This window comes from Capricornis sumatraensis, chromosome 3 (genome assembly GCF_032405125.1).
Source record: "Capricornis sumatraensis isolate serow.1 chromosome 3, serow.2, whole genome shotgun sequence".
NCBI lineage: Eukaryota > Metazoa > Chordata > Mammalia > Artiodactyla > Bovidae > Capricornis > Capricornis sumatraensis.
This window is the reverse complement of record NC_091071.1, coordinates 116225163-116251440: the sequence shown is the minus strand read 5'-3', so window position 1 is coordinate 116251440 and position 26278 is coordinate 116225163. Positions and strand designations below refer to the sequence as shown.

The following is a 26278-nucleotide window of genomic DNA, read 5'->3' as shown; positions in this document are numbered from 1 at the left end:
GTGACATTTTAATCTGTATTTACTTATTCAAAGTAGTACATGCTAGCTAAGAAAACCAATGTCTCCTTCACCCTACTCTCTGAAAATTCACTCTTTATCCAGGTGCATTTTCCATGCACCTTACAGACAGACACATGGCTTGGTGGCTTTTAGAGAAGTGGGGACACACCTCAAGGAGCCACTTCACTAGAGGTTGTTAACTCAACAATGTAGCACTGACACACTCCAATAAGCAGCTCCTGTAGATTTTCCTCATTTCTTAACAATTACAGTATGGATACAGCATGACTTAATTATCCCAATCTCCCACCAACTGACATTCACTCTTCACAATGCCTCCAGAGTGCACTTTCTAAAGAAATACAGGCCTCACAGAGTTTTTCACTGTGATGGAGCGACTCAGCAGAGCAGACACCAAGTCTGGGGCCTAAGACTAACCTGAGTCTGAAGCTCAGCCATACCCTCTACTAGCAACATGGCTTTGGAGAAGTTACACACTCTCATTGCGCCTGATTTCTTCACTGGTCTAAACATCTTACAGGTTTGTATTAGAATTCAGTGACTTGCTGGGATAATGATAACTGCCATTAACTCCAGAATGAGGCCAGGCACAGAAGCACTCAAATGTCAGTTTGTCATTATTACTAAACATCGTCATGAATTCTGTACTAACTACTCAAACCCCATTCATCACTCTTTGACTGTAACTTGCCCTGAAAGAAAGTGAAAGTTGCTCAGTCATGTCCAGTGCTTTGCAACCCCATGGATTATAGCCTGCCAGGCTCCTCTGTCCATGGACTTCTCCAGGCAAGAATACTGGAGTGGGTAGCCATTCTCCTCTCCAGGGGATCTTCTCCAACTCAGGGATGGAAACCAGGTCTCCCACATTGCAGGCAGATTCTTTACTATCTGAGCCACCAGCATAACTTGCCTATGCTACCTTAAAATTTTCTTTTGCTACAGTCCTCTGGTCCACAAGTGTTCCTGCTTCTATGTGTCCCTCAAAATCTGATGTAAATGTTAGGAAGCCTTCTTTAGCTTCAAACTTACCTACCTTCTATGACCTTACTTACTTTAGGACTTTGCACTTGTACATTATTTGTAAATCTGCTCTTCTCCATAACTAGAGTGTAAACATCTTGAAGCCAGGAACATCATTTTGACTATCCCTTCATCATCAAGTGTGACAAGCCATCAGCTACTGTTTACGGAGTGCTGAGCCCAGGACTGCTCCAGGGATGGGGGAGTACACAAAACGCTTTCCCTTGACAGAGCTGACATTCTATTAAAGGATGTAAAGATGACAAAAAAGAAAACATACCCAAAAAATAAAGAAAGAAAAGAAAACATATATGTAAGATGAAACAAAGAGAAAAAAAAATGAGCAAGGTTAACGGGACACAAAATGCCAAGAAGGTTGGGGGCCCATTATTATTTTACAGAGGTCAGCAATGTTCTCTGGTAAGAAGCCTGAAGGTGTCAGAATGAACCACAGGAGATTCAAGGAAGGAATATCTAGGCAGAGGTAAAGTGCAGAAATCCAGAGAAGGAAAATGCAGAGTACGTCTGATCAAGTCTTTGGAGGAAGGTGAGCAAAGTCAAGGAGTAGGAAAAATTACTTTTTTGTCAACATGTAGATTTTGGGTTTTAGTCTGAGACGAGGACCTTGGAAGGCCTGAGCAGAAGCAGAACATGATATAGTCTAAACTACAATTAATGGGGAGTATGAGACAGAAAGGCGCCAAGGGCGACGGGAGACCAGGTTAAGACAAATTATATGGAAACAGGGCAGGAGCAGTAAACAGTGACAAGCAAACTCTGGATACAGAGTCAGAACTGGCAGAATTTATTGACTGATGAGAAACAGGAGGAGCCAAGACGGTGACAAGGTGCTGAGATCTAAGCCAGCGCTTCCCGTGCCTCAGTATGAGTAGCATCTCCAGGAGAGCATGTGAAACAGCACTGGGCCTCACTGGGGCCAGCCCATCTGGACACAGGAGGGCAGGCCGAGCACAGATGCTCTGACAGAGAGACACCAGTCCACCAGCCGACTGCAGGATGCACAGGAGCTCACTTCCCATGGCCCGTCTTCTCAGTGAGCAGGAACCTGAGACCGAGTGAACGAGAAGCAAGGAGATGGTGGAGGTTACTGCCGCCAAGTGGGAAAATCAACAGATGCAGGAAACATGACAGGATTTCAGCAGGATTCAAGGTCTGACACTTGAGCTCAATAGCCAACATTTAAAGTGAGACCATTTAATGATAGCGCATTTCACATTTTCCATCCAAATGCAGAGGACAGAATTGGATTTGCCCAGGATTAGACCCAGAGTTTAGCTAGATGTGTACAATTGGCAGGGGTGGCGGGGTGGGGCTTCCCTGGTGGCTCCGTGGTAAAGAATCCACCTGCCAATGCAGGAGTCGTGGGTTTCATCCCTGGGTTGGGAAGATCCCATGGAGAAGGAAATGGCAACCCACTCCAGTATTCTTGCCTGGGAAATCCCAGAGAAGTCTGGCAGGCTACACAGTCCATGGGGTCGAAAAAGAGTTGGGCACAACTAAGCAACTAAATAGCACAAGTACATTAGGGGAAGGATCATGCAAAGTGACTGTGTGTGAGGAAGAGAAAGGAGGTGGTGTTCTGGTAGATATTCAGCAAATGCTGAGGTGAATCAGAAAAGACGACAGCGATACAAGATCCCCAAAATCTTTCACTTAAAACCCTGCAGTAATGGCCCCAGGTCTCTTCACCAAATCCAAACTCCTCCAACTGCCAGTCCATGTCTTTCCAACCCATTCAAGCACTGGTTGTTGCTACTGCTCCAACGTAACTGGCGTTTCAGCCACAGAGTCAATCTGCAAACCCTCTGGTACCAAGGCTTCCGAAGACTCTGCTGGAAGAAGTTGGTCCCCAACCAGAAAGAATTAACACAAGTTGTTAAAAATGAGTCTTATCTCCAAACTAGCGGAAGTGAAGTGAAAGTTGCTCAGTGGTGTCCGACTTTGCGACACCAAGGACTGTATCAGTCACTCAATCTTGTCCGACTCTTTGTGACCCCATGAACCACAGCACGTCAGGCCTTCCTGTCCATCACCAACTCCCGGAGTCCATCCAAACCCATGTCCACTGAGTCAGTGATGCCATCCAACCATTTCATCCTCTGTCATCCCCTTCTCCTTTTGCCTCAATCTTTCCCAGCATCAGGGTCTTTTCAAATCAGTCAGCTCTTCGCATCACGTGCCCAAAGTACTGGAGTTTCAGCTTCAACATCAGTCCTACCAATGAACACCCAGGACTCATCTCCTTTAGAATGGACTGGTTGGATCTCCCAAGGGAGAGTCTCCCAAGGGACTCTCAACAGTCTTCTCCAACACCACAGTTCAAAAGCATCAGTTCTTCGGTGCTCAGCTTTATAGTCCAACTTTCACATCCATACATGACCACCGGAAAAACCATAGCCTTGACTAGATGGACCTTTGTTGACAAAGTAATGTTCCTGCTTTTGAATATGCTGTCTAGGTTGGTCATAACTTTCCTTCCAAGGAGAAAGCATCTTTTAATTTCATGGCTGCAGTCACCATCTGCAGTGATTTTGGAGCCTCCAAAAATAAAGTCAACCACTGTTTCCCCATCTGTTTCCCATGAAGTGATGGGACCGGATGCCACGATCTTCGTTTTCTGAATGTTGAGCTTTAAGCCAATTTTTTCACTCTCCTCTTTCACTTTCATCAAGAGGGTCTTTAGTTCCTCTTCACTTTCTGGCATAAGGGTGGTGTCATCTGTGTATCTGACATTACTGATATTTCTCCCGACAATCTTGATTCCAGCTTGTGCTTCCTCCAGCCCAGCGTTTCTCATGATGTACTCTGCATATAAGTTAAATAAGCACAGTGACAATATACAGCCTTGATGTACTCCTTTTCCTATTTGGAACCAGTCTGTTGTTCCATGTCCAGTTCTAACTGTATAGTCCATGGAATTCTCCAGGCCAGAATACTGTAGTGGGTAGCCTTTCCCTTCTCCAGGGGAATCTTCCCAACCCAGGGATCGAACCCAGGTTTCCCATATTGCAGGCAGATTCTTTACTAGCTGAGCCACAAGGGAAGTCCAAAGTAGCAAGCCTGCAATTAAATAATCACTGAAACTAGTGGCTGGGCTTCAACTCTAACTTTGCTGTAGGAAATTCTTCTGTGTAATAATATAGATTCTGATGGTATTCACATGCTGGGTGTGTCCACAGTTCTCTGGATGTCCCTCTAACTAGCTCCACAAGAAAAACCAAGGTAGCACCTGTCTTCCTATATCATCTCACCTTTCATTCTTTTGTTCCATCCCTAATAATTTAAATAGTTTCCATTATATATTAACAATAATCAGTTGTGTCTGTAGATCAAGCCTTTATTAAGACATCTGCAACTTCTTACAAATCCTAATCATATTCTGGTATATACCTTGTTTTTAACATATTAAAGTTAGTTAAAGACAGACAAACAAGAATTCCTTTGACAACAAGAAATGAGGTCTGTAGCTGCTGAACCTGTTTTCAAGAGGAGGAGGTACAGGTTTGTTACACCACCAAGGGAGGCTCCAGTCACACTCCTTAGAGAATGTTGTTCACTGAGTCAGGTATCTCTTCCCATGCCAATGTAAACAAAATGCTGGCCAGCTGTCAGGAGCAAAACAGAAGAAGTTCACTCAAGCACCATCACTCAGAATTAAGGCCACGGCTTGCTGTTAGAAGAGAGGCTTATGTAATCTTCTAAAAACAAAAACTCTGTGAGAACAATTTCTTCACGAAAAAGAGCAACACTTATTTTTCCACTTCGGCATAAGTAATAAAATATATCATTAAAACTTTTTTTTCCTTTCTGCAATCTCTTTTGAAATTTTCTCTTCTCTAATTTCACTCATTATCTGAGGCTCATATGATCCTCCCACCAGCACAAAGAGCTCAAAAGAGCTAGAGTGTTACAAATTAGCAGAGGTCAAGAACTGAAGAAAGAACTGAAGTCATATAACACATTTTCCACATGTCTGTGCCCTAGTATCTTTACCATCGAGGTAAATGCCAGCTGAGCAAGACAGAATTCTCACAGTGATTTCATGTGACTAAAGTAAAAGTTAACTTATATGAAAAGAGGAGGAGAAAGATTTATGTTCTTGAAAAGGAGAAGCTGAGGAAGAACACCCTACCTAAATTCACATGATTCGTAACATCTAGAAAAGGTCTGACAAATCACATTTTATGCATGAGACAGAGGCACATGGAGAGAGGGACTTCCCCACCACAGACGTATCTTCACTTTCTGTCCCTTACATAAAAGCATCTCACATGCAAGCAATTCACAGCAATTCTGGAAGCAAGGTATAACTGATAATGTGGTATGATGTATATTAAAATTAAGAAGTATGTGGGGGTAAAGAGATTAAATGTCATTGGCACAAGATGATTTTATTTCTCCAAATCCATATAAGTCCTATATACCATGGATATAAAATAAATGAATGCAATGTGATATTTTCAAACTCAATATTCAAAGCTCAGCACACAAAACATAATGGTCTTTCAAAGCAGTTAATGATGATTTACAAATGAAGAGTTTGCTCCAACCAAGACAGAGCACTGTGGTTCAAGTGCTGACCACTCCACCATCAGAGCACATGGCCGTAACACAGGACAACCATCTTCCCACTTCTCTCAGTTTACATCTGTGAATATGCACAGAAAGGGTATCAGAGCAGAGGGGATCAAAGTGTCTTCTTATGCCTATAAAGCCCGTCATTTCATAATACTTTTCTTCCTCCTCAAACCCCAAACACTAGAGCTCTCCACTCCTTACCCTTTCATCTATTTTCCTGTTTGGCAAGACAGAAAGATGAAACACGGGATATTAAGACACATGAAAGTTATAAGCAAGGTTACTAAACAAAATTATTTTTAGCAAATCAACAAATATGAAAAAATCTAGTATGTAGGAGAAACTCCCATAATTAAGGCTCAGCTAATGATTTTATCCCATGAAATAAGCTGCCTCCCTGTCCTCCATTCGGGACAAACATAAGCTGTACAACCCTGACATGTTTACATGGCACCTTCTACATCCTGAACAATTTTAACAATAAAGAATGATACAAATGTCATGAATACCAATAGCTCCCGAGTCAACACTTTAAATAAAAGAGCCCCCACTTAAAAATGATCTAAATTATACTGATATTCCAATATTTGTACACAGGTTGCTTTTTAAAATAGAAACATATAAGTTTTCCTCTGTAAAGTTTTTCTCTGTAAAATTACAGACACACATATAATAGGTTAAAGTTCGTTTTTCTCTGTAAGTTCATCTAAAAGTGTATGTGTGATTACCCTATCAAGATCAGAAATGTTAGCCTATAGTCAGAGATAGGTAAATGCCTCAGAAGTGCTTTTACCATCGAAAGAAATAATGATCTTAAGCGCATTTATTTTCATGCATTGGTGTGTAAAGGTCACTTCGCTATCTTTGCTGTTTCTATAAAAATGCAGCTGACACAAAACCAACTTAATTCAAGATGTTAAAATTAGTTAAACAAAATTAGCCAAAGCCCTGAAGTTGAATCACATGATCTTGGTGTTCTAGGCTGATGGATCTCTCTCATTAAAAGGAGAGTAAACAGCCAAGTAAGGTGCTTCTGGAGTGTATTAGGTCCCCAGTCAATGACGTAGGATCACTGACCTCTTAGACAGAATAAAATGCAGAGTATAAAAAGGTTGGTGACAATTTATTTAATTTAGGTTGAGCTGCTATTAAACTCTTCATACCTCTGAAAACAATTTGTATATCCATCTTGAAAATATCAGCAGGAAATATTCCCAGCATTTGCACTCTGAGATCCTGGAGCACAGGAACTTGTATGAAGTAGAAAGGTTTGAGTCTGCGACCATTCAGCCTTTGCCCTTCATTCCCCTACCCTTTGCTACCTTCTTGCCCCGTCACCCCTCCAACCCAGTCTCTATCAGCAGGATTTACAATTATGATCCTCCCACTGCTGCAAAGAGCTATTTTATAACAATGTTTTCAAACAAAGGAAAACCATGTGATTCTTCCATTATTTAAATGTAACAATATTAAGTTAAATTCCAAGTACAGAAATGACCACTTTTACTATAAACAGAAGAGTTTATTCTTCAATCACAATCCTTCTATACTTTCCCAAGTTAAGATTCTGGGTAAGACGAATACGAGGCATTATATCCGGAGTTCAGACTTTAAGATTAATTTTAAAGTGAGAGAAGTCGATCCTTAGGACTTTCTAAGAGGCCAGAAAGCTGTGTTGATATTATGCCTCTTTTTGGTTTCTATTATAAAAATAGTAAGGTTTTAATCATATTCATACCCATGAAATCTTTTCTTAAATGGAACAAATCAGAGTTTCTGTGCTTAAAATGTTTTGATTCAAATTCCCTTAAAAAAAAAAAAAGAATCACCACTGACAATAAGAATCTGAGCTATGTAAAATCTAGCAGAATCATGAGAGGTACACATTAGTGGCCATGTTTAAGCATGCTATGATGACAGCCTTCCAGAGTTCTCAGCTGGGCTATTTAAGGTATGTATCTGCTCATATGTAGATACATTAAAGAATACTTATATACAACTTAATAACTTCAGATTGAAACCTGCCTATAAATTAAATTCCCTAAATATTACTTACTTCTGATTTATGTATTCTATTGACAAGCTGTATTATATCTGCAACCAAGAACCCACTAATATAAGGCCCTCTGAAACTTCACCTTCATCTAGCAGACACAGTAAGACTGACCACTGAGGTGAGCAGAATGGTACATAGGTTATGTTATTTTTAATTAAATCTTCATTATCTTGATGTGTTATGAATTCTCAGACTATAAAATGACTCTCTCTCTCTTTCTATATATATATATATAGGTTAAATATTTAAAAGTTTTGTTAAAATTTTTTAAACTCTAAAAAGACAAAAGATATTCTTCCCTTTACATCATTTCTCATTACATCAGAAATATATTTCTTCCAGTTAATTTGCCTCTATGAGTTAAATCAAAGAGCACAGACAATTACATTCTGAAGTTCATAAAGGACCAAAAATACTAACATATGCAAAAAGTGATTAAAAGTGATATGCATTAAGTATTAAAAGTGATATAGTTTTGGTTTCAGAATTTTATTTTAGAGGTTGTGCAAGGCCAGATTACGAGCCTGTTTGCAAACCTGGGAAATCTATCAGATGCATGAGATAAAAGAGAAAAGGCAAAAGGCAAAAGTAAATACATGTTCCATTTGTACAACCATTCAGTAGTAATATAACCATTCAGCTCACCATTGATTAATCAGTTAATCATGCAAAAGTAAGCATTCAGACTCCTCTCTTTACTTGAGGCACATTATAGTGATTTCTAGACCTTCTGTTAGTTTAAAATACTTGTGTTTATTAAAAAGTAAGTTTTAAATTTAATATTACAGTAATTAAATTATAGAACCTCAGGCACTCAACTGAAATTAAGACTTAGGTCACTTCAGAAGTATTAAAAATAGTATGTAAGAGTGGTCTATAAAAGTATCACCAGAGGCTGATCCACCTGGCCTGGACATGCTCCCTTCTGTGTGTATTTTCAGTGGGACTGGTTCTTCTCACTTCCATCTACTGGTACTGCATGGAGGTTGGGGCGATAATGGGCAGCTTATTCATAAACACAAATCTTCTCCTGAAACATCTTCTAAGTGATGTGTTAACATGTTAAAATCACGAAATATCTTCCCCAAATACCCTCTGCAACACAAAAATATTTGTCACTATCATTGATGACATATAGCTTCTTCAGATCCTTTTCCCTTTCACAGAAGATTTCAATTACAAACAATACTACCCAATGAGTGATTCAGTATAAAATATCTTCTCCCAAATTTTCTTAATGTGATTGATCCTCTATAAACTCTAGAAATGTATACCGTGAACTTGCACAACATAGTCCCAGTGCCCAAGAGGCTTAACACTCATTTGTCAGTCATGGCTGCAGGGCCAGGAAAATGAGCGTTCTGCTGGGCTCCTGCATTCTTCACATTGTGCTCATGGACAAAGGCAGGATAGTTTCTAGGTGCAGGATGGGGTGGGGACAAGGCCCTTGTGTCCCACTGGTTTCCACCACGTTGAGAGCGATCACCGGCAGCCGAGAGCCTGGATGGTTGGGGTGGGAGGGGAGCACAGTTAGTCAACAGGAGAAGATGAAGGTGTAAGAGGTAATAAAGAAGGCCATGTGACCAGCATGCACCACTGCTACGAGCAGTTACCGGCATCTACTCCATGCAATGAGAACATCCAAGAACAACAAATGGGGAGATCCACAAAGTTACACGTAGTGGAAAATGGTAATATGGAAATATGTACAAGTAATCAGAGTCAGGTGAATTAAATAAAGAAGACATTTCACAGAGAGCAAGACACTCTGTATCTGTCCCCGATATTCCTATCAAAATCAAAGGCAGAAAAGCTGCCTGAGGTCCTAATGAGAAGGAAAAATGCTTATAATCTACTTCATTCAAGTATCTGAAAGGACAATTTTATGTAAGGACAAAGCCACATACAGCAAAGGGCAATTGTGAAAAGTTATTTCACAAATCAAGTGGCATAAAACTGAAGTCCAGGAAACAAAATTCAGAAAGAACATTAAAAAAAAAATCTGCCTCACAGAGGCTGTGTAATTGGACATCAATGTTTCCAATTAACAATGAAGAAACACTGTTCCTTCTACAGTGAATGAAATTCAACAGGTACAGATAATGTGATGAGAAAAAGCCCCTCCAAGAAAGTGTTAGTGCCTTTTATCACAAGCGCTATAAACAAACATATGAAAGTAAGAGAGTGAAACATGCAAAAAAGCAGTTTCTGATTAGAAATGATCAGAGTCCTCCAGTAGAAAGAACACATTTGCCAGAGTTCTGTGCATGACCGAAAGGGCAGCACACATTTAAGGTAACTACAAAGGGAAAAGATCACCCCAATTATAACAATGTCTAAGGACATTCTATTCAACTAAGGCATGCATCTTCACCTTTCTTCCTTAAGGAAACTGAAAATAAATTAGCTAAAAGGATTTTCAGAACAAATTTGGAAGCCTTTTTGGTTTTTTTTAAACAATAAAATTATCATCTTTCCTTCAACTGCAAAACAAGCTGTTCATCAGATCTAACCCAGAAAACTCACAGCACTCAATCTAGGGTCTCTACAAATTTAGAAAATTAGGTTTATATTCTCCCCTACATATGCAAGATTTTCCACATAGTATTCAGTTTTGTTTATAAATAGATAATGGGTTTTAAATACATAAATTCTCAAAAGATAGTTTAAATATTGGGTAATTCTATACTGACATACCAAATCACTCACTCAAATAATGGTGTCATTTAGAAGATATCAGCAATAAAAAGCTACAGAACTGAACAAGGAGTACATTTAGATTAAACTGGTTAAAAGTTATCTGCCAGAAATAGAATAGTCCATTATTTCACCCAACTGTCCAAACCCAGGGAGCATTTCCAAATTTTATTAACATCACTTTCTAAAGGAGGACTATTTTATATTCATGTGAAAGTATTAGAATCAAAGCATGCAGAAATAGAAATTAAAATGTAGATTCATCTTAAGGCTGGGGAACCCATCAGCTCCAAGACAGGTCAGCTCTATGCTTAGTCCCAGGTCTTGCTGACACACACTGAGGCATGCTGGGCCTGAGGGCCACCACTGTGCTCCATTTCCACAAAAGCAGTCACAATACAGTTATATAAAGAAGGACATACAGCTCCAAATTTATTTTTCTTGAAACTCAATATTCAGAGACTCAGCATTCTCTTTTTAAATGCTGCATCAAAGGAACTGAGTAATGCCTAACAAATCAAATTAAATAGATTTAAATATGTACCAATTAAAACTGAAAAGCTAAAGATTTAAACATTATACAGATACAAACAAACCAGACTCTCATTCTACATTAACATAAAATGTAAGCATGTATTAAATGAGCTCTTTTCTAGTTCAAATCTCAGTACTGTTTCTTTGCCAAAGACTTGTTGGTAACAAGGAGACAAAACATAGCCTCTTACTGGAGCTGCGTTTTCAGTAAGAAACTAAAGAAACTGTTTTTAACAGCTTAAAAAAATAAAGACTAAAATTTGACATGTAGAAGCCTTGCTGTTTATGCTTTAAGTGTGTGCCCACATGCACACACACACACAAAGTACCCCTACTATATTCTCAAGTAGAAAGGGGGGGGTGGGGTAGGAAGGGTCATGGGAAAAAACGAGGGCAAAAATCCCCTTGATCTTAGAAACTTACAAGTTATTTGGAACTGAAGCAAAAATATGCCCAATCATCAAGAGCAAAGCACCTTGCTGTTAGTTAAGCCAAAATAACAGTGAAAAACAATTACATAGCAAAGACTAAAAATAATCACCAACCACTGTTGACCCACCACCATGAAGGAAGAGCTGGTTGCACAAAAAGCTGAGCCAAACCTTGAGATCACCAACAGAAACTCATTAGATTTCAGGTACTAAACAAACTGAGAGCAAGAGAAAAAGAGAAAACTCCTATCAATTATCAAAGTTCATTTCATAAACAGACAAAATTTGAACACATGATGCCTAACATGAGCACTCAATCAAATAATCCCCAAGGAGCCCCCCCAGGCCATATACATTCATTTGGGAAGGGATGTAACCCATGGATTAACCCCATAAGCAACAAAGTATCCATATTTGTGCACTCACTGTTAGTCTAAAAAAAAAAAAAAAAGACCCTGGGACTCTAAACAAATGAAGTATCTTCCCATCATCAGATTATTTCTCCACCTATTCCCCATGGAATATTTCATGCTTTGTTCTATTGGACTATAATTACGGTTCTGTTTTGGCTTTATATCTAGTCTTTAATAAAGAAACCACATCCAAAGCAATAGCATCATGTTGTGTAGAATAACATGGAATGAAGACATGATCCTTACGGATCTGGGAAAAGGTCCTATTGAGTAGCACTAAAGTCTTTTTCAACGGAAAACCACCGCCACTCCCAGCTCACACTAACCAGTCAGGAGAGCTGTCTCACAGGCTTCACTGACACTGTCACCCTGCTTCATCTGCATCTCTTACTCATCCCAATATGACAGCTCAACAACATGCTTTTTTAGTCAGCTTACAAATATTAATAATTTGCTTTCAATCATATTTCAAGTAGTCTAAGATTATGGCTGGGGATTCAGAACATCCTTAGGCAAGCAACACTTTATTTTGGTTTAATGAATAAACGAACCATTTCTTGTCGTGCTGGTCTGCTCCAGGACTCCTTGGAAGATTCTCGACCTCCACTACCACAGGACCAGAGGGGACAGAAGGAAGCACAGGCACAGTGGACCTCACACCCCAAGCCTTTGGACACAAATTATAAAAGATCTCTTCACCAGAAAGTAGAATATGAACATGGAATACTAGCTACACAGTGAACAGATACGACAGTAATAAACATAGCAATAAATGTTTGAAAGTTATATACCACCTTTGGGACAGATAATTATCTAACTGAATATTGCTATTTTTTTCATTTTACAGGATTTACAGGGTCAGAAAATATTTTATTATAACATTAAAACCTTTTCTATTATAACATCTGAAGAGAATAAAGTAACAAGTCCCATATTGTTGAGCCATTTTACAGATAAAAAGAAAATGCACAAAACTTTCCCAAGGTTACACCAGTATGAAAACTGAGTTAATACTACTACTGTTTATCATACTGATAATTAACTACAGTGTTCTAGTGTTTAAGAAGCTTAATATTCTCTTACCTGTTGGGAATCATTACTCTGAGCTGAAACATTGTTGTGAACACTGTAATGGGGAACAAAATAAAGAAAAAAATGACCATGAGCACCCCAAACTAAGAATGGATGATGTCCAGAACACATCTGTTTTTACTGGCAAACACTTTTCTGCTCATTTGATATTCCCATATACCTGTATTCTACTTGTGCTTTAGATATATACGTGACTATTAACCTCATTTATTCATTGGACAACATCTGTCAAAGACAACAAAATAAAGACAACTGCATAAATGATTCCTTAAGGCATTAAATACAAACACCCACATAAACTTACCTGTCACTTCTTCTGTATATTCCTACCCTCTCAAGATTTTCCAAGGTCACTCAGGATTTTATAACTCAATAGGCCTTACTATAAACTTAGAAGCTTCTCTATACACTCTTCTCCTCCAAATGATTTGTAAGTATGCCTTTAAATCTTTAGTTTAGGCTGTGCTCATTCCCTTCCCACTACCCCCCAAAAAGCACTTAAAAAACCTCAGCATATAATACAACATAATAAACAGAAACAAACCTCAAAGCTGGCAAGAAAGAACAAATATTCAACAAGAACCCAAAGATGAGATGCTGACACAACAGAGTAAAGTAAATAAAAGAGTTTACTGACTTCAGACCTTCTAACATGAGCGTAACTAGTATCCTGAGAAAAGGAATTCAGCTAAGGTAACTGAAAATATATTCAGTGTCATTAAAAAAAAACAAACTTCTCTGAAAGTGAGAAAAATAATCTATAGATTTAACGAGAACATTGTATTCCAAGGAGATGAAATGCAGAATTCAATACATTCATTTCCTTAATGTTCTATTGCTGACCTTCAAGGACAAGGAAACACTTCAGAGAAGAGTGTAAGGAGATGTAAAAGCACATCACTGCCAGTATCAGGCCAGCACAGAGTTCTCCATGGCAACCCTCAAAGAATACCATACCCAGCCAGGATGTCATGCCAGCAACAGGAAGTGGGCAAAGCTTCACAAACACAAAATAAACTCTGAATTCAGGATCCAGGAGCCTTCTCAGAGAGAGGGAGAACAAAACAGAAGTAGATGATGATGAAAGACAACCAATTAAGAAAGAAATCAAGATGAAAAGGCCTTGTGAAAAGGCTGGGGGAGGAGGAGTAACCATTTTATATCTCGTATTTTACTAACCACAGCTCTATTACAAGTCAAGTCACCAGAACAAGCACCTCTACTGCCTGGGTTCAAATCCAAACAGCACCACTAGCTTTGCTCTCTGAACTGCAGTTTCCTTACTTGCATGGGGCTCTTAGCAAAGCACAAAGAACAGTGACAAATACAACTGAACAAACAAACAAAATCTTTAAAAAATATATGTTTAGTGTAGAATCTGTTGCCAAGGCCAGTGGGGAAGAAAACACCTGTCAGGCAGAATTTCTTTTACTAATCTTGCTGTAATTCCCAAAACAAACTATATTATATTAAGGAACTCTTAATCTCCACGTTAATGAAAACCCACTCTATCTGTATGGTTCAGAAATGACACATTACTCCGTGGCCCTTTGGTTGCACTCTGAAGCTTTTCCTTGAACTGGGAGTAACTCAAGTAGGTGATAGGTAAAAGATGAAGGAATATCATGAGAGAAAAAAAAGCACTTATAATAACTGGCATCGAACGCTAGCTCCCTGTTTTAGAACATGGAAGACAGGAAGCACTATTTTCTTATCACTGCACCTATTCTTTCACCTCCACTAGTATGAAAGTAGCAGATTACTTTTCATTACTGACCCAATGCAGCTTCCTTCTTAAAGAAATGTTTTGCTCTAACGCCTTCTCTATGCATCACTTCTTCCACCATTTCCTTTCCTCTTTTCTGTCTTCAAGTCTGTTCACTAAGTCTGTCCAAGAAGTACTAATAAATGAAATGTGAACTGTCCTTTAAAATGTCCCCTCTTCCTAAGATAGTTTACATTATCAAGACTCATGAGGGAGTAGTCAGAAACTAACCTCAGCCAATTTAAAAACCTGTTATTCAAACAAGCACAGTTTTTCAGGTCAAATAGTTGTGCTTTTTCAAACAGTACTGTTTTCCATGGTTCACTGGAGCACAGCTGCTCATGCAAACAGAAATCCAAGGGCAGGAATGAAAGGGCATTCCTGCCAGTCCCAGCTCAGGCGCTCTCAAGCACTGTCAGGAGCAGGGCTCCAAAACTTTCAGGAGAGTGGCCCTCTGCTACATTTCATTCCTAAAAATTTATTCTAATTAAAAAGTAATGAAGTATCTGCTTAAATACCCCATTTTTGCTCTGTTTTCCAGAGCCAAAAGCATTGCTCAGGCAGACACAGTAAAATTTAACTACCAGAGAAGGCAATGGCACCCCACTCCAGTGTTCTTGCCTGGAGATTCCCAGGGACGGGGGAGCCTGGTGGGCTGCCGTCTATGGGGTCGCATAGAGTTGGACACGACTGAAGCAACTTAGCAGCAGCAGCAGCAGCAAACTAATCTCAATTCTAGAAAAGAGACTATACAGTCATATTCACTTTTTGGTCAGAAATCTGTATTTCAGAAAAATTAAAAGGAGGACAAACTCCTGCAAATAAAATAAGTTAATTTTCAACTACATATCACTGCTTGAATGCTTTCTTTTACATTTCTGCAAGAACCTCTTCACTTTAAGTTCTAATAGTCTGTCACAGCCTGTTTGTCAGGGAAGTAAGACATGATTAATTAAACAAACAAACAAAAGACAAATAAAATACTTTACATGGGAACACCTCTTAACATTTCTCCACCATTCTTAAAAGCATAGCTTAAAAATAAACCCAAGAAAAACTAAAGTGCATAGCTCAGAAAACACAGAAAATGTTTTTACCTAACTAAAAATTCACAGGGCTTCTCTGGTGGCTCAGGTGATAAAGAATCTGCCTGCAATGAGGGAGACTTGAGTTCAATCCCCAGGTTGGGAAGATCCCCTGCTGAAGGAAATGGCAACCCACTCCAGTACTCTTGCCTGGAAAATCCCATGGAAAGAGGAGCCTGGCGAGATACAGTCCATGGGATTGCAAAGAGCCAGACATGACCGAGCAACTAACACTTTTACTCTCAAAAACTTACAGTGGACAAAATCCCTCACCTTTCTCCCTACTCTACTGACTTATTTATTGTTAACAACTTACTGACAGCTAAAGGATCTTTAGAGGAATCCTTACTCAAAAAGCAGAGTGCTTCTGTGATGAGTCACTAATCATAGCCTGGCTTTACTGGCTTTCTAAATGAAAACAAAACTGAACACGACATCGCAAGGTGAGACCAACCCTACTCAGCACCCAAAACAACTCCTTCTGAAGCAGCTCTAGTTATACATCTGCCGCATAGGAGATTATACAAGTTTTTTTTTTTTTTTTTAATGAGAACAATACTAGATTTGTATATCTTGAATCTGATAGTTTACCAGGCATTCCAGGAGGCTCTGCTTCACACCAATGGTTGAGAAGCATTACATTAAACTATACTAACACTACTAACTGAGTCATCAGAAGCAGGACTTTAAGAATCATGGTCTGAAGACGGGGCAGATCCTCTTTCCAGCAAAACAAACATTTGGCTGGGGAAACTTATTTTTTTTTAAAATCATTAAAAGGAATACATCAAATGGAGACATTTATTCAAGACTATCTACTCAGTCTGAAAGCTGAGTCTGGCATCTGAAACTCAGTTTTCTCTCCTCCTGGTTCTCCGGTGTTCAGTGTTGTGGGAGCCTTACTCTAGGCGGGTGAGGCCAAGAAGACAATTTGCTCCCTGCATCCAGAATGTAAATCAGCTATTTTATATATACTTGAGAAGTAGATAAACCACATATGAAGAAATAAAAGAATAAATGTATGACAACACTGCATTCACAAAAAAAGAATATTTTAAACAGAGAAATTATCTTTAAAAAAAAGAAATTCTGGAGTTGAAATGTTCCATAACTAGAACAAAAAGTTCATTAGAGGAACACACAGCAGATTTTAGCGGACAAAAGAACCAGTGGCTTGAAGGTAGGTCAAGTGAGATGATGTGGTCTGAGGGACAGAAAGAAGAATAATGAGGGAACGTGAACAGACTCGGAGGTCTGCAGGTCCCATAAGGAGAGCAACAGGCACGTAATGGGAGTCCTGGAAGGAGAGGAGAAAGAGCAGGGAAAAAAATGTGAGAAATGAGTTAAAACTTTCCAAATTTGATGAAAACAGCTAAGCCATGGAAAAGCAACCAGAAGGGAACTGGATTGACCACACTCGTATCTGACTAAGTGGACTTTAATACAAACCAGTTACTAGAAAAAGAGAGGAAGAATAAAATAATCATAAACAATACATGCACCTCACAGGAAGTTCCAAATACATGAAGCACAAAGAAAGAACCAGACAACTAACTGGAGACTTTAACAGTCCACATTTAGTAAAGGGTAGGACAGGCCCAAGATCAGTGATGAAACGGAAGTGAGCAACGGTGACAAGCAAGCAGACCTAACAGCCGCCGACAGGACGTGACCCTCAACAGCAGAATACACCGTACCCTCAAGCACACAGACATGTACCACTGTCCCACACAGACTGCATGCCGGGCCATAAAACAGGCCTTGACAACTGTCAAGGGACCAAAATCACGTGAAGTACATTCCATAACCACAATGGGATAAAACAGAGAGAGAAAGGAAGATTTAACATACAAATGTGTATGTTAAGCAAGATACTCCCGAGCAGTCAATAGGCCAAAGAAGCTATCACAAGAGAAATCAGAAAATAATGTGAAGGAATAAAAATGAAAATACAACAAACCAAAACTTATGAAATACGATTAAAGTAGTGCTTGGAGAGAAATTCACAGCTATAAATGTTATATTAAAACAATAAAGATCTCAAATCCCAATAAACTGATATTCCACCTAAAGACACCAGGGAAAGAAAACTAAATAAAAAGCAAGCAGAAGGAATGAAATAATATACCAGAGAGAAAGTTAATGAAATAGGATATAGAGCAAAACCAAAAGCTGGCTGAAACCAAATGAAACCAAAAGCTGGTTCTTCAAACAGGCCAACAAAACTGACAAACCTGTATTTAGAGTGACCAAGGGAAAAAGAAACTCAAAAAACCGAAATCAGAATTAATGAGGGGTGTGTATGCTCAGCCATTCAGTCGTGTCCAGCTATTCTTGACCCCATGGACTGTAGCTCGCCAGGCTCTTCTGTCCATGGGATTTTTCAGGCAAGAATCCTGCAATAGGTTGCCATTTCCTCCTCCAGGAGATCTTCCCCACCCAGGAATTAAACCCGTGTCTCTTGCGTCTCCTGCATTAGCAGGCAGGTTCTTTACCACTGTGCCACCTGGGAAGTCCTGAATGAGGAGACATCACCACAAAGCTTACAAAAATAAAATGGAAAAGAGAAAAATATGAACAAGTGTATGCCATAAATTAGATAATTATGGAATTAGAAAAATTCCAGAAAAACACAAACTCCTAAACTGATTCAAGATAAAAATTAAATATGAATACATCTACAACAAGAAACTGAACTGGAAATTTAAAAATATGACATAAGTAAAGCCCAGGCCAGATGGTTTTAATGGTGAATTCTATCATATATTTAAAGAATTCTTTACAAATTCTGCCCTAAAATTAGAAGGAAATATTCCCTAACTCATTCTATGAAGCCAGAACCACCCAGATAAACACAGTACAAGAAAACTACAGACCAGTGTCTTTGATGATACAGACACATAAATCCACAACAAAACTAGTGAACCAAATCCAGCAACATATAACATAAAGAAAGATTATACACCATGACTAAATGGGATTTACCCCAGGAATAAAATGAACTGCTTATCTACAAATCAGCCTTTGTTCTTTGAGCTCCCTGAGAGCAAGGGTGACAGTTTATTCATCTGCATATCCTCAGTCACACACCAATAACAAATGTATGTCATTCTCATTATGAATAGCACAGCTACCCAAACCCACTCTTCCTCTTTAAATTGCTTTATTTTTGTTGTGCCAACTTTACCTGGCACTATGTATTCATTTGTTCCCTGCCATGTCCACCATGCTCAGGGACAAGGGAACACTCTGACAGGCCTTCACCAAATATTTGTTGGATTAATGACAGCAACTACAGAAATGTTAAAACATTCTAGTATCAACCCCTAAAGAGCAAAACATTACTCACCTGAGTTCTTCAGGTTTTCCTGTACTTGCTGACAGAAAAGAGAAAACATCCCATTAGTCTCCCTCCAACATGATAACTGGTTTACCATTGTTTTTTTTAGTTTTTTGTCCCACAGCACAGCATGGAGGACCTTACTTCTTCAACCAGTGACTGAGCCCGTGCCCCCTGCACTGGAAGCACGGAGTCTTAACTGCTGGACCACCAAGGGAAGTGCCTACAAAAGTAAACCCTGACTAACTGCTTTGTAAGCTACTTTCCACTATATTCAAAAACTTTCATTTCACAAAAGTGTTCTAGGGTTCATGCCATTAAAGTGAGTAATGACAATTATTTCCAATTTTTAAGGCAATAAAATAAGTATACATTAAAAAAAGAAAAGAATCATCTGCAAGCCTCCAGAATAAGCTGATAGTAAAAAATCATCAGTGGAGTCTATGAGGTAATTAAGGATATTAAACAAACTGAAATGGTTTCATTTATAGCTACATATTATGTAATTTATAGGTACATCAAAACATATGACTATAAGTCAGATTTTTGAAAAAATTGATACTGCCAACATCAGGTGATGGCAATTATTTATAACTCTGACACTGGACATATGTAAATTGCAATCTGGGGACTTCCCTGGTGGTCCAGTGGCTGGGACTCTGTTCCCAATGCAGGGGCCCGGGTTTCAGCCCTAGTTAGGGAACTAGATCCCACATGCTGCAACTGAGAATTCACATGCCACAACTGAAACTCACACATGCCGCAACAGGGACTGAGGACCCAAGTGCCACAACTAAGACCCAGCACTGCCAAATAAATAATCTTTAAAAATTCAACTCTGATTTGAACACAGTCACAAGTTTTGCTTACTGGTCAAAGTAAACCACTCTTTGTACTATATAACTAAAGCAGCAAACAAGAAGGGACATTTATGAATTTGGAAATGTCTATGTACAATATACACTGATGATTAAATATAAAAATTACACTTACCAGAATATTTAGTACTATAACACAATACAAACTAATCTTTACTTAAAATTTATCCATCATATACCAATGTTTTAAAAAATACTTAAGGGAGATCTGAAAGTCAAAAAGGGAGGGAAGCTGTTGTTCTACAGCAGAACTAAAGGAGTAAGAACAAAAACTGAACACAAACCTAGCACAGTGTCTGAACGGTGATTAGTTTCAAGCTTAACCTCAGCAACAGTATAGGCAATTTTTCCCCTTGTATTTTTCAAAACTGATTATGCCAGAAGCAAATTCAATTACTTAGATAAGAGTACTTTAGTACTCTTGATGTAACAGAGGTAAGAAGACTGAGACATCTTTCCCTCCAGTCAACAACACAGCAAAAGATAAACTGTCAGGAAGAACAGTCCTTGGAAACAGGGCTGCATTTCACCTTTCACTTGCAGAGTTCGTCGAGAATACCGCTTGCTGGGCCTTCTTTCAAAGGATGTTGATCTTCTTGCTTTATTGGTCTTAGTGGTCTGATACTCAGTTTTCCCACTAAAATAAAAGAGACATTTAACAGGAACAACAGAATTTCAGGCTGACAGTAACCAGATACACAAAAATGACAGAAAGTCTATCCTGAGGTTTTCCTTAAAAGAACCCTCCTGAACTTTATCAAAATAGTCTTGATGACTCTCTTTATCACACCATTCTTTTCACTCTTCAGGCTTGTATGAAAGATGCAACGCATGTTGTTTTTTCCTAAGTATGCACATCACCTAAGAATATATTAAGTAAGTTTGAAATATCTGTGCTTTTATAGATATTTTTATAGATATCCTCTCTTTCCCACCCACACTCCTCAATGCAAGATGTACAATTAATTCAAGATTTTCCATTACTTTTTCTAATTGTGATATGCTTTTCAGAAAACTTTTTCAGAAATATTAAAACTATTTTAGTATTTAATGCTTATCTTCATTGCCATTTAAATTATGCCAAAATGCCCCTTTTAATGTAAGTAAAATAGAAGCTCTCTTACATGAATTCCACACACAGTCAACTTGCCACATTACTGATATTATCCATTCCTTCTTTAAGTCACACTGAAACATGCTGAAAGCTCACCATCAATAAGCTACTCTGAGTAAACCAAAACATTTCTAGCTTATGACTAACAAACATGGAGTATGCAAAACAATGGAATGTCAGGTTTATAGGGACCAGAAATATTATCCAGATTAATATCCCACTAGTACACCATACCCATTTTCTACATGGTATCTAGCTGCTGGATAAAGACTACTTAAAACTCCTACTACGTGGATTTAAACTAGGGGTTAGTTAATACATAAAGCAGACATTAATGTCCATCAACAGGTGAAAGCATAAGGAAGATGTGGTAGATGTACACAATAGACTATGACTCAGCCATAAAGAAGAATGGAATAGTGCCATTTGTAGCAACATGGGTGGACCTGAAGGGTATTATGCTACGTGAAATAAGTCAGAGAGAGAATGATACTCTATGACAGCACTTATACATGGAATCTAAAAGGTAAACTAGTGAACAGAACAGACTCACAGACACAGAGAACAAACTGGTGGTTTCCAGTGGGGAGAGGGAAGGGAGGTGGGCAAAAGACAGGTAGAGGATTAAGAGGTACAAACTACTTTGCATAAAATAAACAAGCTACAAGGATACAGCATACAATGCAGGGAATATGGTCAATAATTTATATAACTAAACTGTTTTTAACAGGAAAAATTCTGTTATATTACTCCTTTAAAAAAAAAAGAAAACATCAAGAAGGATATGGAATCCATTACACCATTACAATATTCTCTTATCTTTTCAGGAAATTACAACCAATAACAATATATACCATTTTTTCTTTTACTTTGGCAAATGAAAAACACTGGCAAACTGATTCATCTTTCTATGCTCTAGTGCTCACATCTGCAAATGAGGAACTGGGCTACATTTTCTGGCCTCTATGAAATTATGAAAGATATAGCAAGCAGCCACAAACAGTCACCTGTATCTAAACCGTGATCCTAATCGAATAAATCCTGATCGATGAGAACTCTTTTGGACAGGGCCTCGCAGGCGGAAGAAGGCATGATGCTCCACAGCACATTTCCATAAATGTTTGCATGCTTTGGGATGGTCCAGCCTAAAGACAAACGTATGCTCCTGCTCCTTGCCCTGAAAAAGAAACGGATGTTAACAGAGGTAATTATTAACTCAGATACTCCTGTCACCTGTTATTCAGCTATAAATACAACCACAGCAATATCAAGAATCAAATACTAATAAAGCATCTGGTTTGCTCCCTGAAACTCTGACACTCTCTAGAGCTACCTACAGAGAAAGGCAGAGTTAAAATCAGGCTGTCCATTTTCTCAGCCAATATAAAATTATTCCTAAGAGTTTCCTCTCTAGTTACAAGATCTCATTTCTCAGAGATATTAAATGAACCTTTCTCTGCCATACTTCAGGATAAATGAATGTATAATTATAATTAAAAGGTTCACAGAAGATATGGCAATATACATAACAGCCTTAAAAATGGCCACATTCCTGGTCCTAGTAACCATACTCACAGAAATCAAATTACACTAGTTAATATCCATAGCCACTTTTCTAAGAATTTCACATCAATTGTCTCAATGAGTAGATACCATCAGTAGCTCCATTTTACAGATAAGAAAACTGAGCATCAAGAAATTAAGCCCAACGTCACAAAGTTAGTAAGAAAAGAAACTAGACTTTGAACCTAACCATTGAGACACCAGCATTTGTAATAACTAAGCTATAATGTGTCTCCAGGGGAAAAGACTTTCAAAACCAAAATTTACACCCCAAGATTTTCTTCAATCTCATTTATAAAAGTAAAAACTGGCATAAAACCCTAAATGTTCAAAACATGAGAAATGTAATCAAGTAAACAATAACATTATTTAAAAAGTACACAGACAGATCAATGAATAACAGATAAATGAACTAATGCACTACTGGTGATTCATGTTGCAGAATGTGATAACATAGGTTAAAGTGAATGAACTAGAACTACATGGCTACAGATGCTTAGGTAAAATGAGCAAGTTACCAAAAAAAAACCACTCACTTTAATGTATATAATATATGTAATATACATACACATGCAGATTTCTAAAACGTTCTACCATGTGTCATGATGTGGTTACATTTACAAAAGGTTAGAAAATATGAGACTGATACCCTAAAAGAATGAGGAACAAACGGACAAGCTTTGGCTTAGACCTTAGCTGTATCAAATATACTTTTACTAATTTATCTAGTTCTAAAAGGGATCTGAAGCAGCAAAGCCAAAAATGTTACATCAAAGTGACTAAAATGGTTAACAGTTTCAATTATACTTCTCAGTATATTTTTTAATATTTTGTCATTTAAAATACTTCATAAACTTCATATGTAGTTTCTTAATAACCTTGATACAGGCAGAGATCCTTACACTTTAAGACACAAAACATACACTAGTCACAAAGGAAAAAAATGTATAAACTACATTCCATTAAATTACAATCTTTTTTATCCAAAAGATACTAATAAAGGAGTCAAAAGGCAAACCAAAGTGAAGCTAGTTACAACATATATATCTGACAAAGAAGTGACACCCAGATATAAAAAGAACTTCCTTAGTGAGATGAAAAATACACAACCCAACAGAAAAACAAATGAAAAACTTAAAGAGGAATTTGATAAAAAAGAATATCCACACATCCAACAAATCTAAGTAAGTGCTATACTGAAATTGTCATCAAGGAAAACCCTAAAATGATTCCTCTACCAGAGTGGATGAAATGAGAAAGAGAACACTGAACACAAGCAAAAGAAGGACAGATTAAACCCTCACACATTCCAGGTGGAGAGCAGTTCACTTGTGTAGACACTGGCAAACAGTCCAGCTGTTTCCGTAAGAGCCAAACACACGCACATCCCAGGGCTCAGGGCAGCACTCTTATTGCCAGGCAAAAATTAAAAAAACCCTCAAATGTCCATTAGCAGCAGCATGGATAAATATTGGTCTATTCATATAACTGTACACTATACAACAGTAGGAATGACCCAACTACAGCCACCTCCTACCACAGGGCTGAAAGCTCAAAATCACAGCCCCGAAATACAGAAGGAAGACTCAAAGAGAACAGTCAGTCAGGTGTCATTTATACCAAGTTCAAAAGTCAGGTGAGTGGTTATCCTTGGTCAACTGGACCTGGAGGGGCACACAAGGGAAATTCCCTAATTCTGCTGGGATTCTATTTTCTCACCCTGGTACTGGTCATAAAAGTGTACATAAAAACTCAACAAGCTGTACATTTATTCTTACATTTTTCTGAATGTGTATTTCAATGAAATGTACCAACAAAAACTACACAAAGAGAAAATAAAACAAACAAAAAAAAAACATGAGAAAATGTCTTTCTCAAGACAGAGAAAAGCCTTCTGTGACATAAAACCCAGGATCCATAAAAGATGAATATATTCGCCTATTTAAAAGTCTTAAAGTGCATGACAAACCCCACAATATGCACCGTTAAAGGACAAACAACTATTAGATAAACTATTTATAATGTTAGTGACAAATGGCAAAACCTGTAAGAAAAAAAGCCAATAACCCAGAAGAAAAATGGGCAAAGCAATAGACAGTTTGAAGAAAAGGAAATCAAGTAATTCAATGTATGATAAAATGTTCAGTATCACTCACAAAACCAGAAATAAAATTTAAACCTACAATGAAATTCCATTTTTTTTTAACCTTTCAGATACAAATGCGATTAATTCCCTCCTGGAGGTAAGCCTGAACACTGAAAACTATGCAAGCTGGTAGGATCGCTCTACATCGGGGACAAATGCACATAACCATTCAATCCCACAAATCCCCCTCAAGGACATTACTCTATAGATACTTGTCAATGTATAAATTATATGTAGTTAATAGTGAATAAATGTCAATTAAGGGATAACTGATTAAATAGAGTACACCATACACTAGAACACTACGCATTTTAGTTTGCTTTTATAAGAATCAGTTCAGTTCAGTTCAGTTCAGTCGCTCAGTTGTGTCCGACTCTTTGCGACCCCATGAATCGCAGCACGCCAGGCCTCCCTGTCCATAACCAACTCCCAGAGTTCACTCAGACTCATGTCCATTTAGTCCGTGATGCCATCCAGCCATCTCATCCTCTGTCGTCCCCTTCTCCTCCTGCCCCCAATCCCTCCCAGCATCAGAGTCTTTTCCAATGACTCAACTCTTCCCATGAGGTGGCCAAAGTACTGGAGTTTCAGCTTTAGCATCATTCCTTCCAAAGAAATCCCAGGGTTGATCTCCTTCAGAATGGACTGGTTGGATCTTCTTGCAGTCCAAGGGACTCTCAAGAGTCTTCTCCAACACCACAGTTCAAAAGCATCAATTCTTCAGCACTCAGCCTTCTTCACAGTCCAACTCTCACATCCATACATGACCACTGGAAAAACCATAGTCTTGACTAGACGGACCTTAGTCGGCAAAGTAACGTCTCTGCTTTTCAATATGCTATCTAGGTTGGTCATAACTTTTCTTCCAAGGAGTAAGTGTCTTTTAATTTCATGGCTGCAGTCACCATCTGCAGTGATTTTGGAGCCCAAAAAAATAAAGTCTGACACTGTTTCTACTGTTTCCCCATCTATTTCCCATGAAGTGATGGGACCAGATGCCATGATCTTCGTTTTCTGAATGTTGAGCTTTAAACCAACTTTTTCACTCTCCACTTTCACTTTCATCAAGAGGCTTTGTAGTTCCTCTTCACTTTCGGCCATAATGGTGGTGTCATCTGCATATCTGGGCTTATTGATATTTCTCCCAGCAACCTTGATTCCAGCTTGTGTTTCTTCCAGTCCAGCGTTTCTCATGATGTACTCTGCATAGAAGTTAAATAAGCAGGATGACGATATACGGCCTTGATGTACTCCTTTTCCTATTGGGAACCAGTCTGTTGTTCCATGTTCAGTTCTAACTGTTGCTTCCTGACCTGCATACAGATTTCTCAAGAGGCAGGTCAGGTGGTCTGGTATTTCCATCTCTTTCAGAATTTTCCACAGCTTATTGTGATCCATGCAGTCAAAGGCTTTGGCATAGTCAAGAAAGCAGAAATAGATGTTTTTCTGGAACTCTCTTGCTTTTTCCATGATCCAGCGGATGCTAGCAATTTGATCTCTGGTTCCTTTGCCTTTTCTAAAACC

General features: G+C 38.5%; 1 protein-coding gene across 1 annotated transcript in view; it reads right to left on the bottom strand.

The window, feature by feature from the left end:
• EPB41L5 (erythrocyte membrane protein band 4.1 like 5) overlaps positions 1-26278 on the bottom strand; it is a 166094-nt gene that overhangs the window by 74880 nt on the left and 64936 nt on the right. Inside the window, exons 12-16 of the mRNA XM_068967362.1 lie at positions 22053-22222; positions 20462-20568; positions 19063-19090; positions 12855-12897; positions 12323-12438 (exon numbers count right to left, since the gene is read on the bottom strand). Of these exons, the coding sequence (XP_068823463.1) occupies positions 12323-12438; positions 12855-12897; positions 19063-19090; positions 20462-20568; positions 22053-22222 (464 nt within the window). The remainder of the gene's footprint in view (positions 1-12322; positions 12439-12854; positions 12898-19062; positions 19091-20461; positions 20569-22052; positions 22223-26278) is intronic.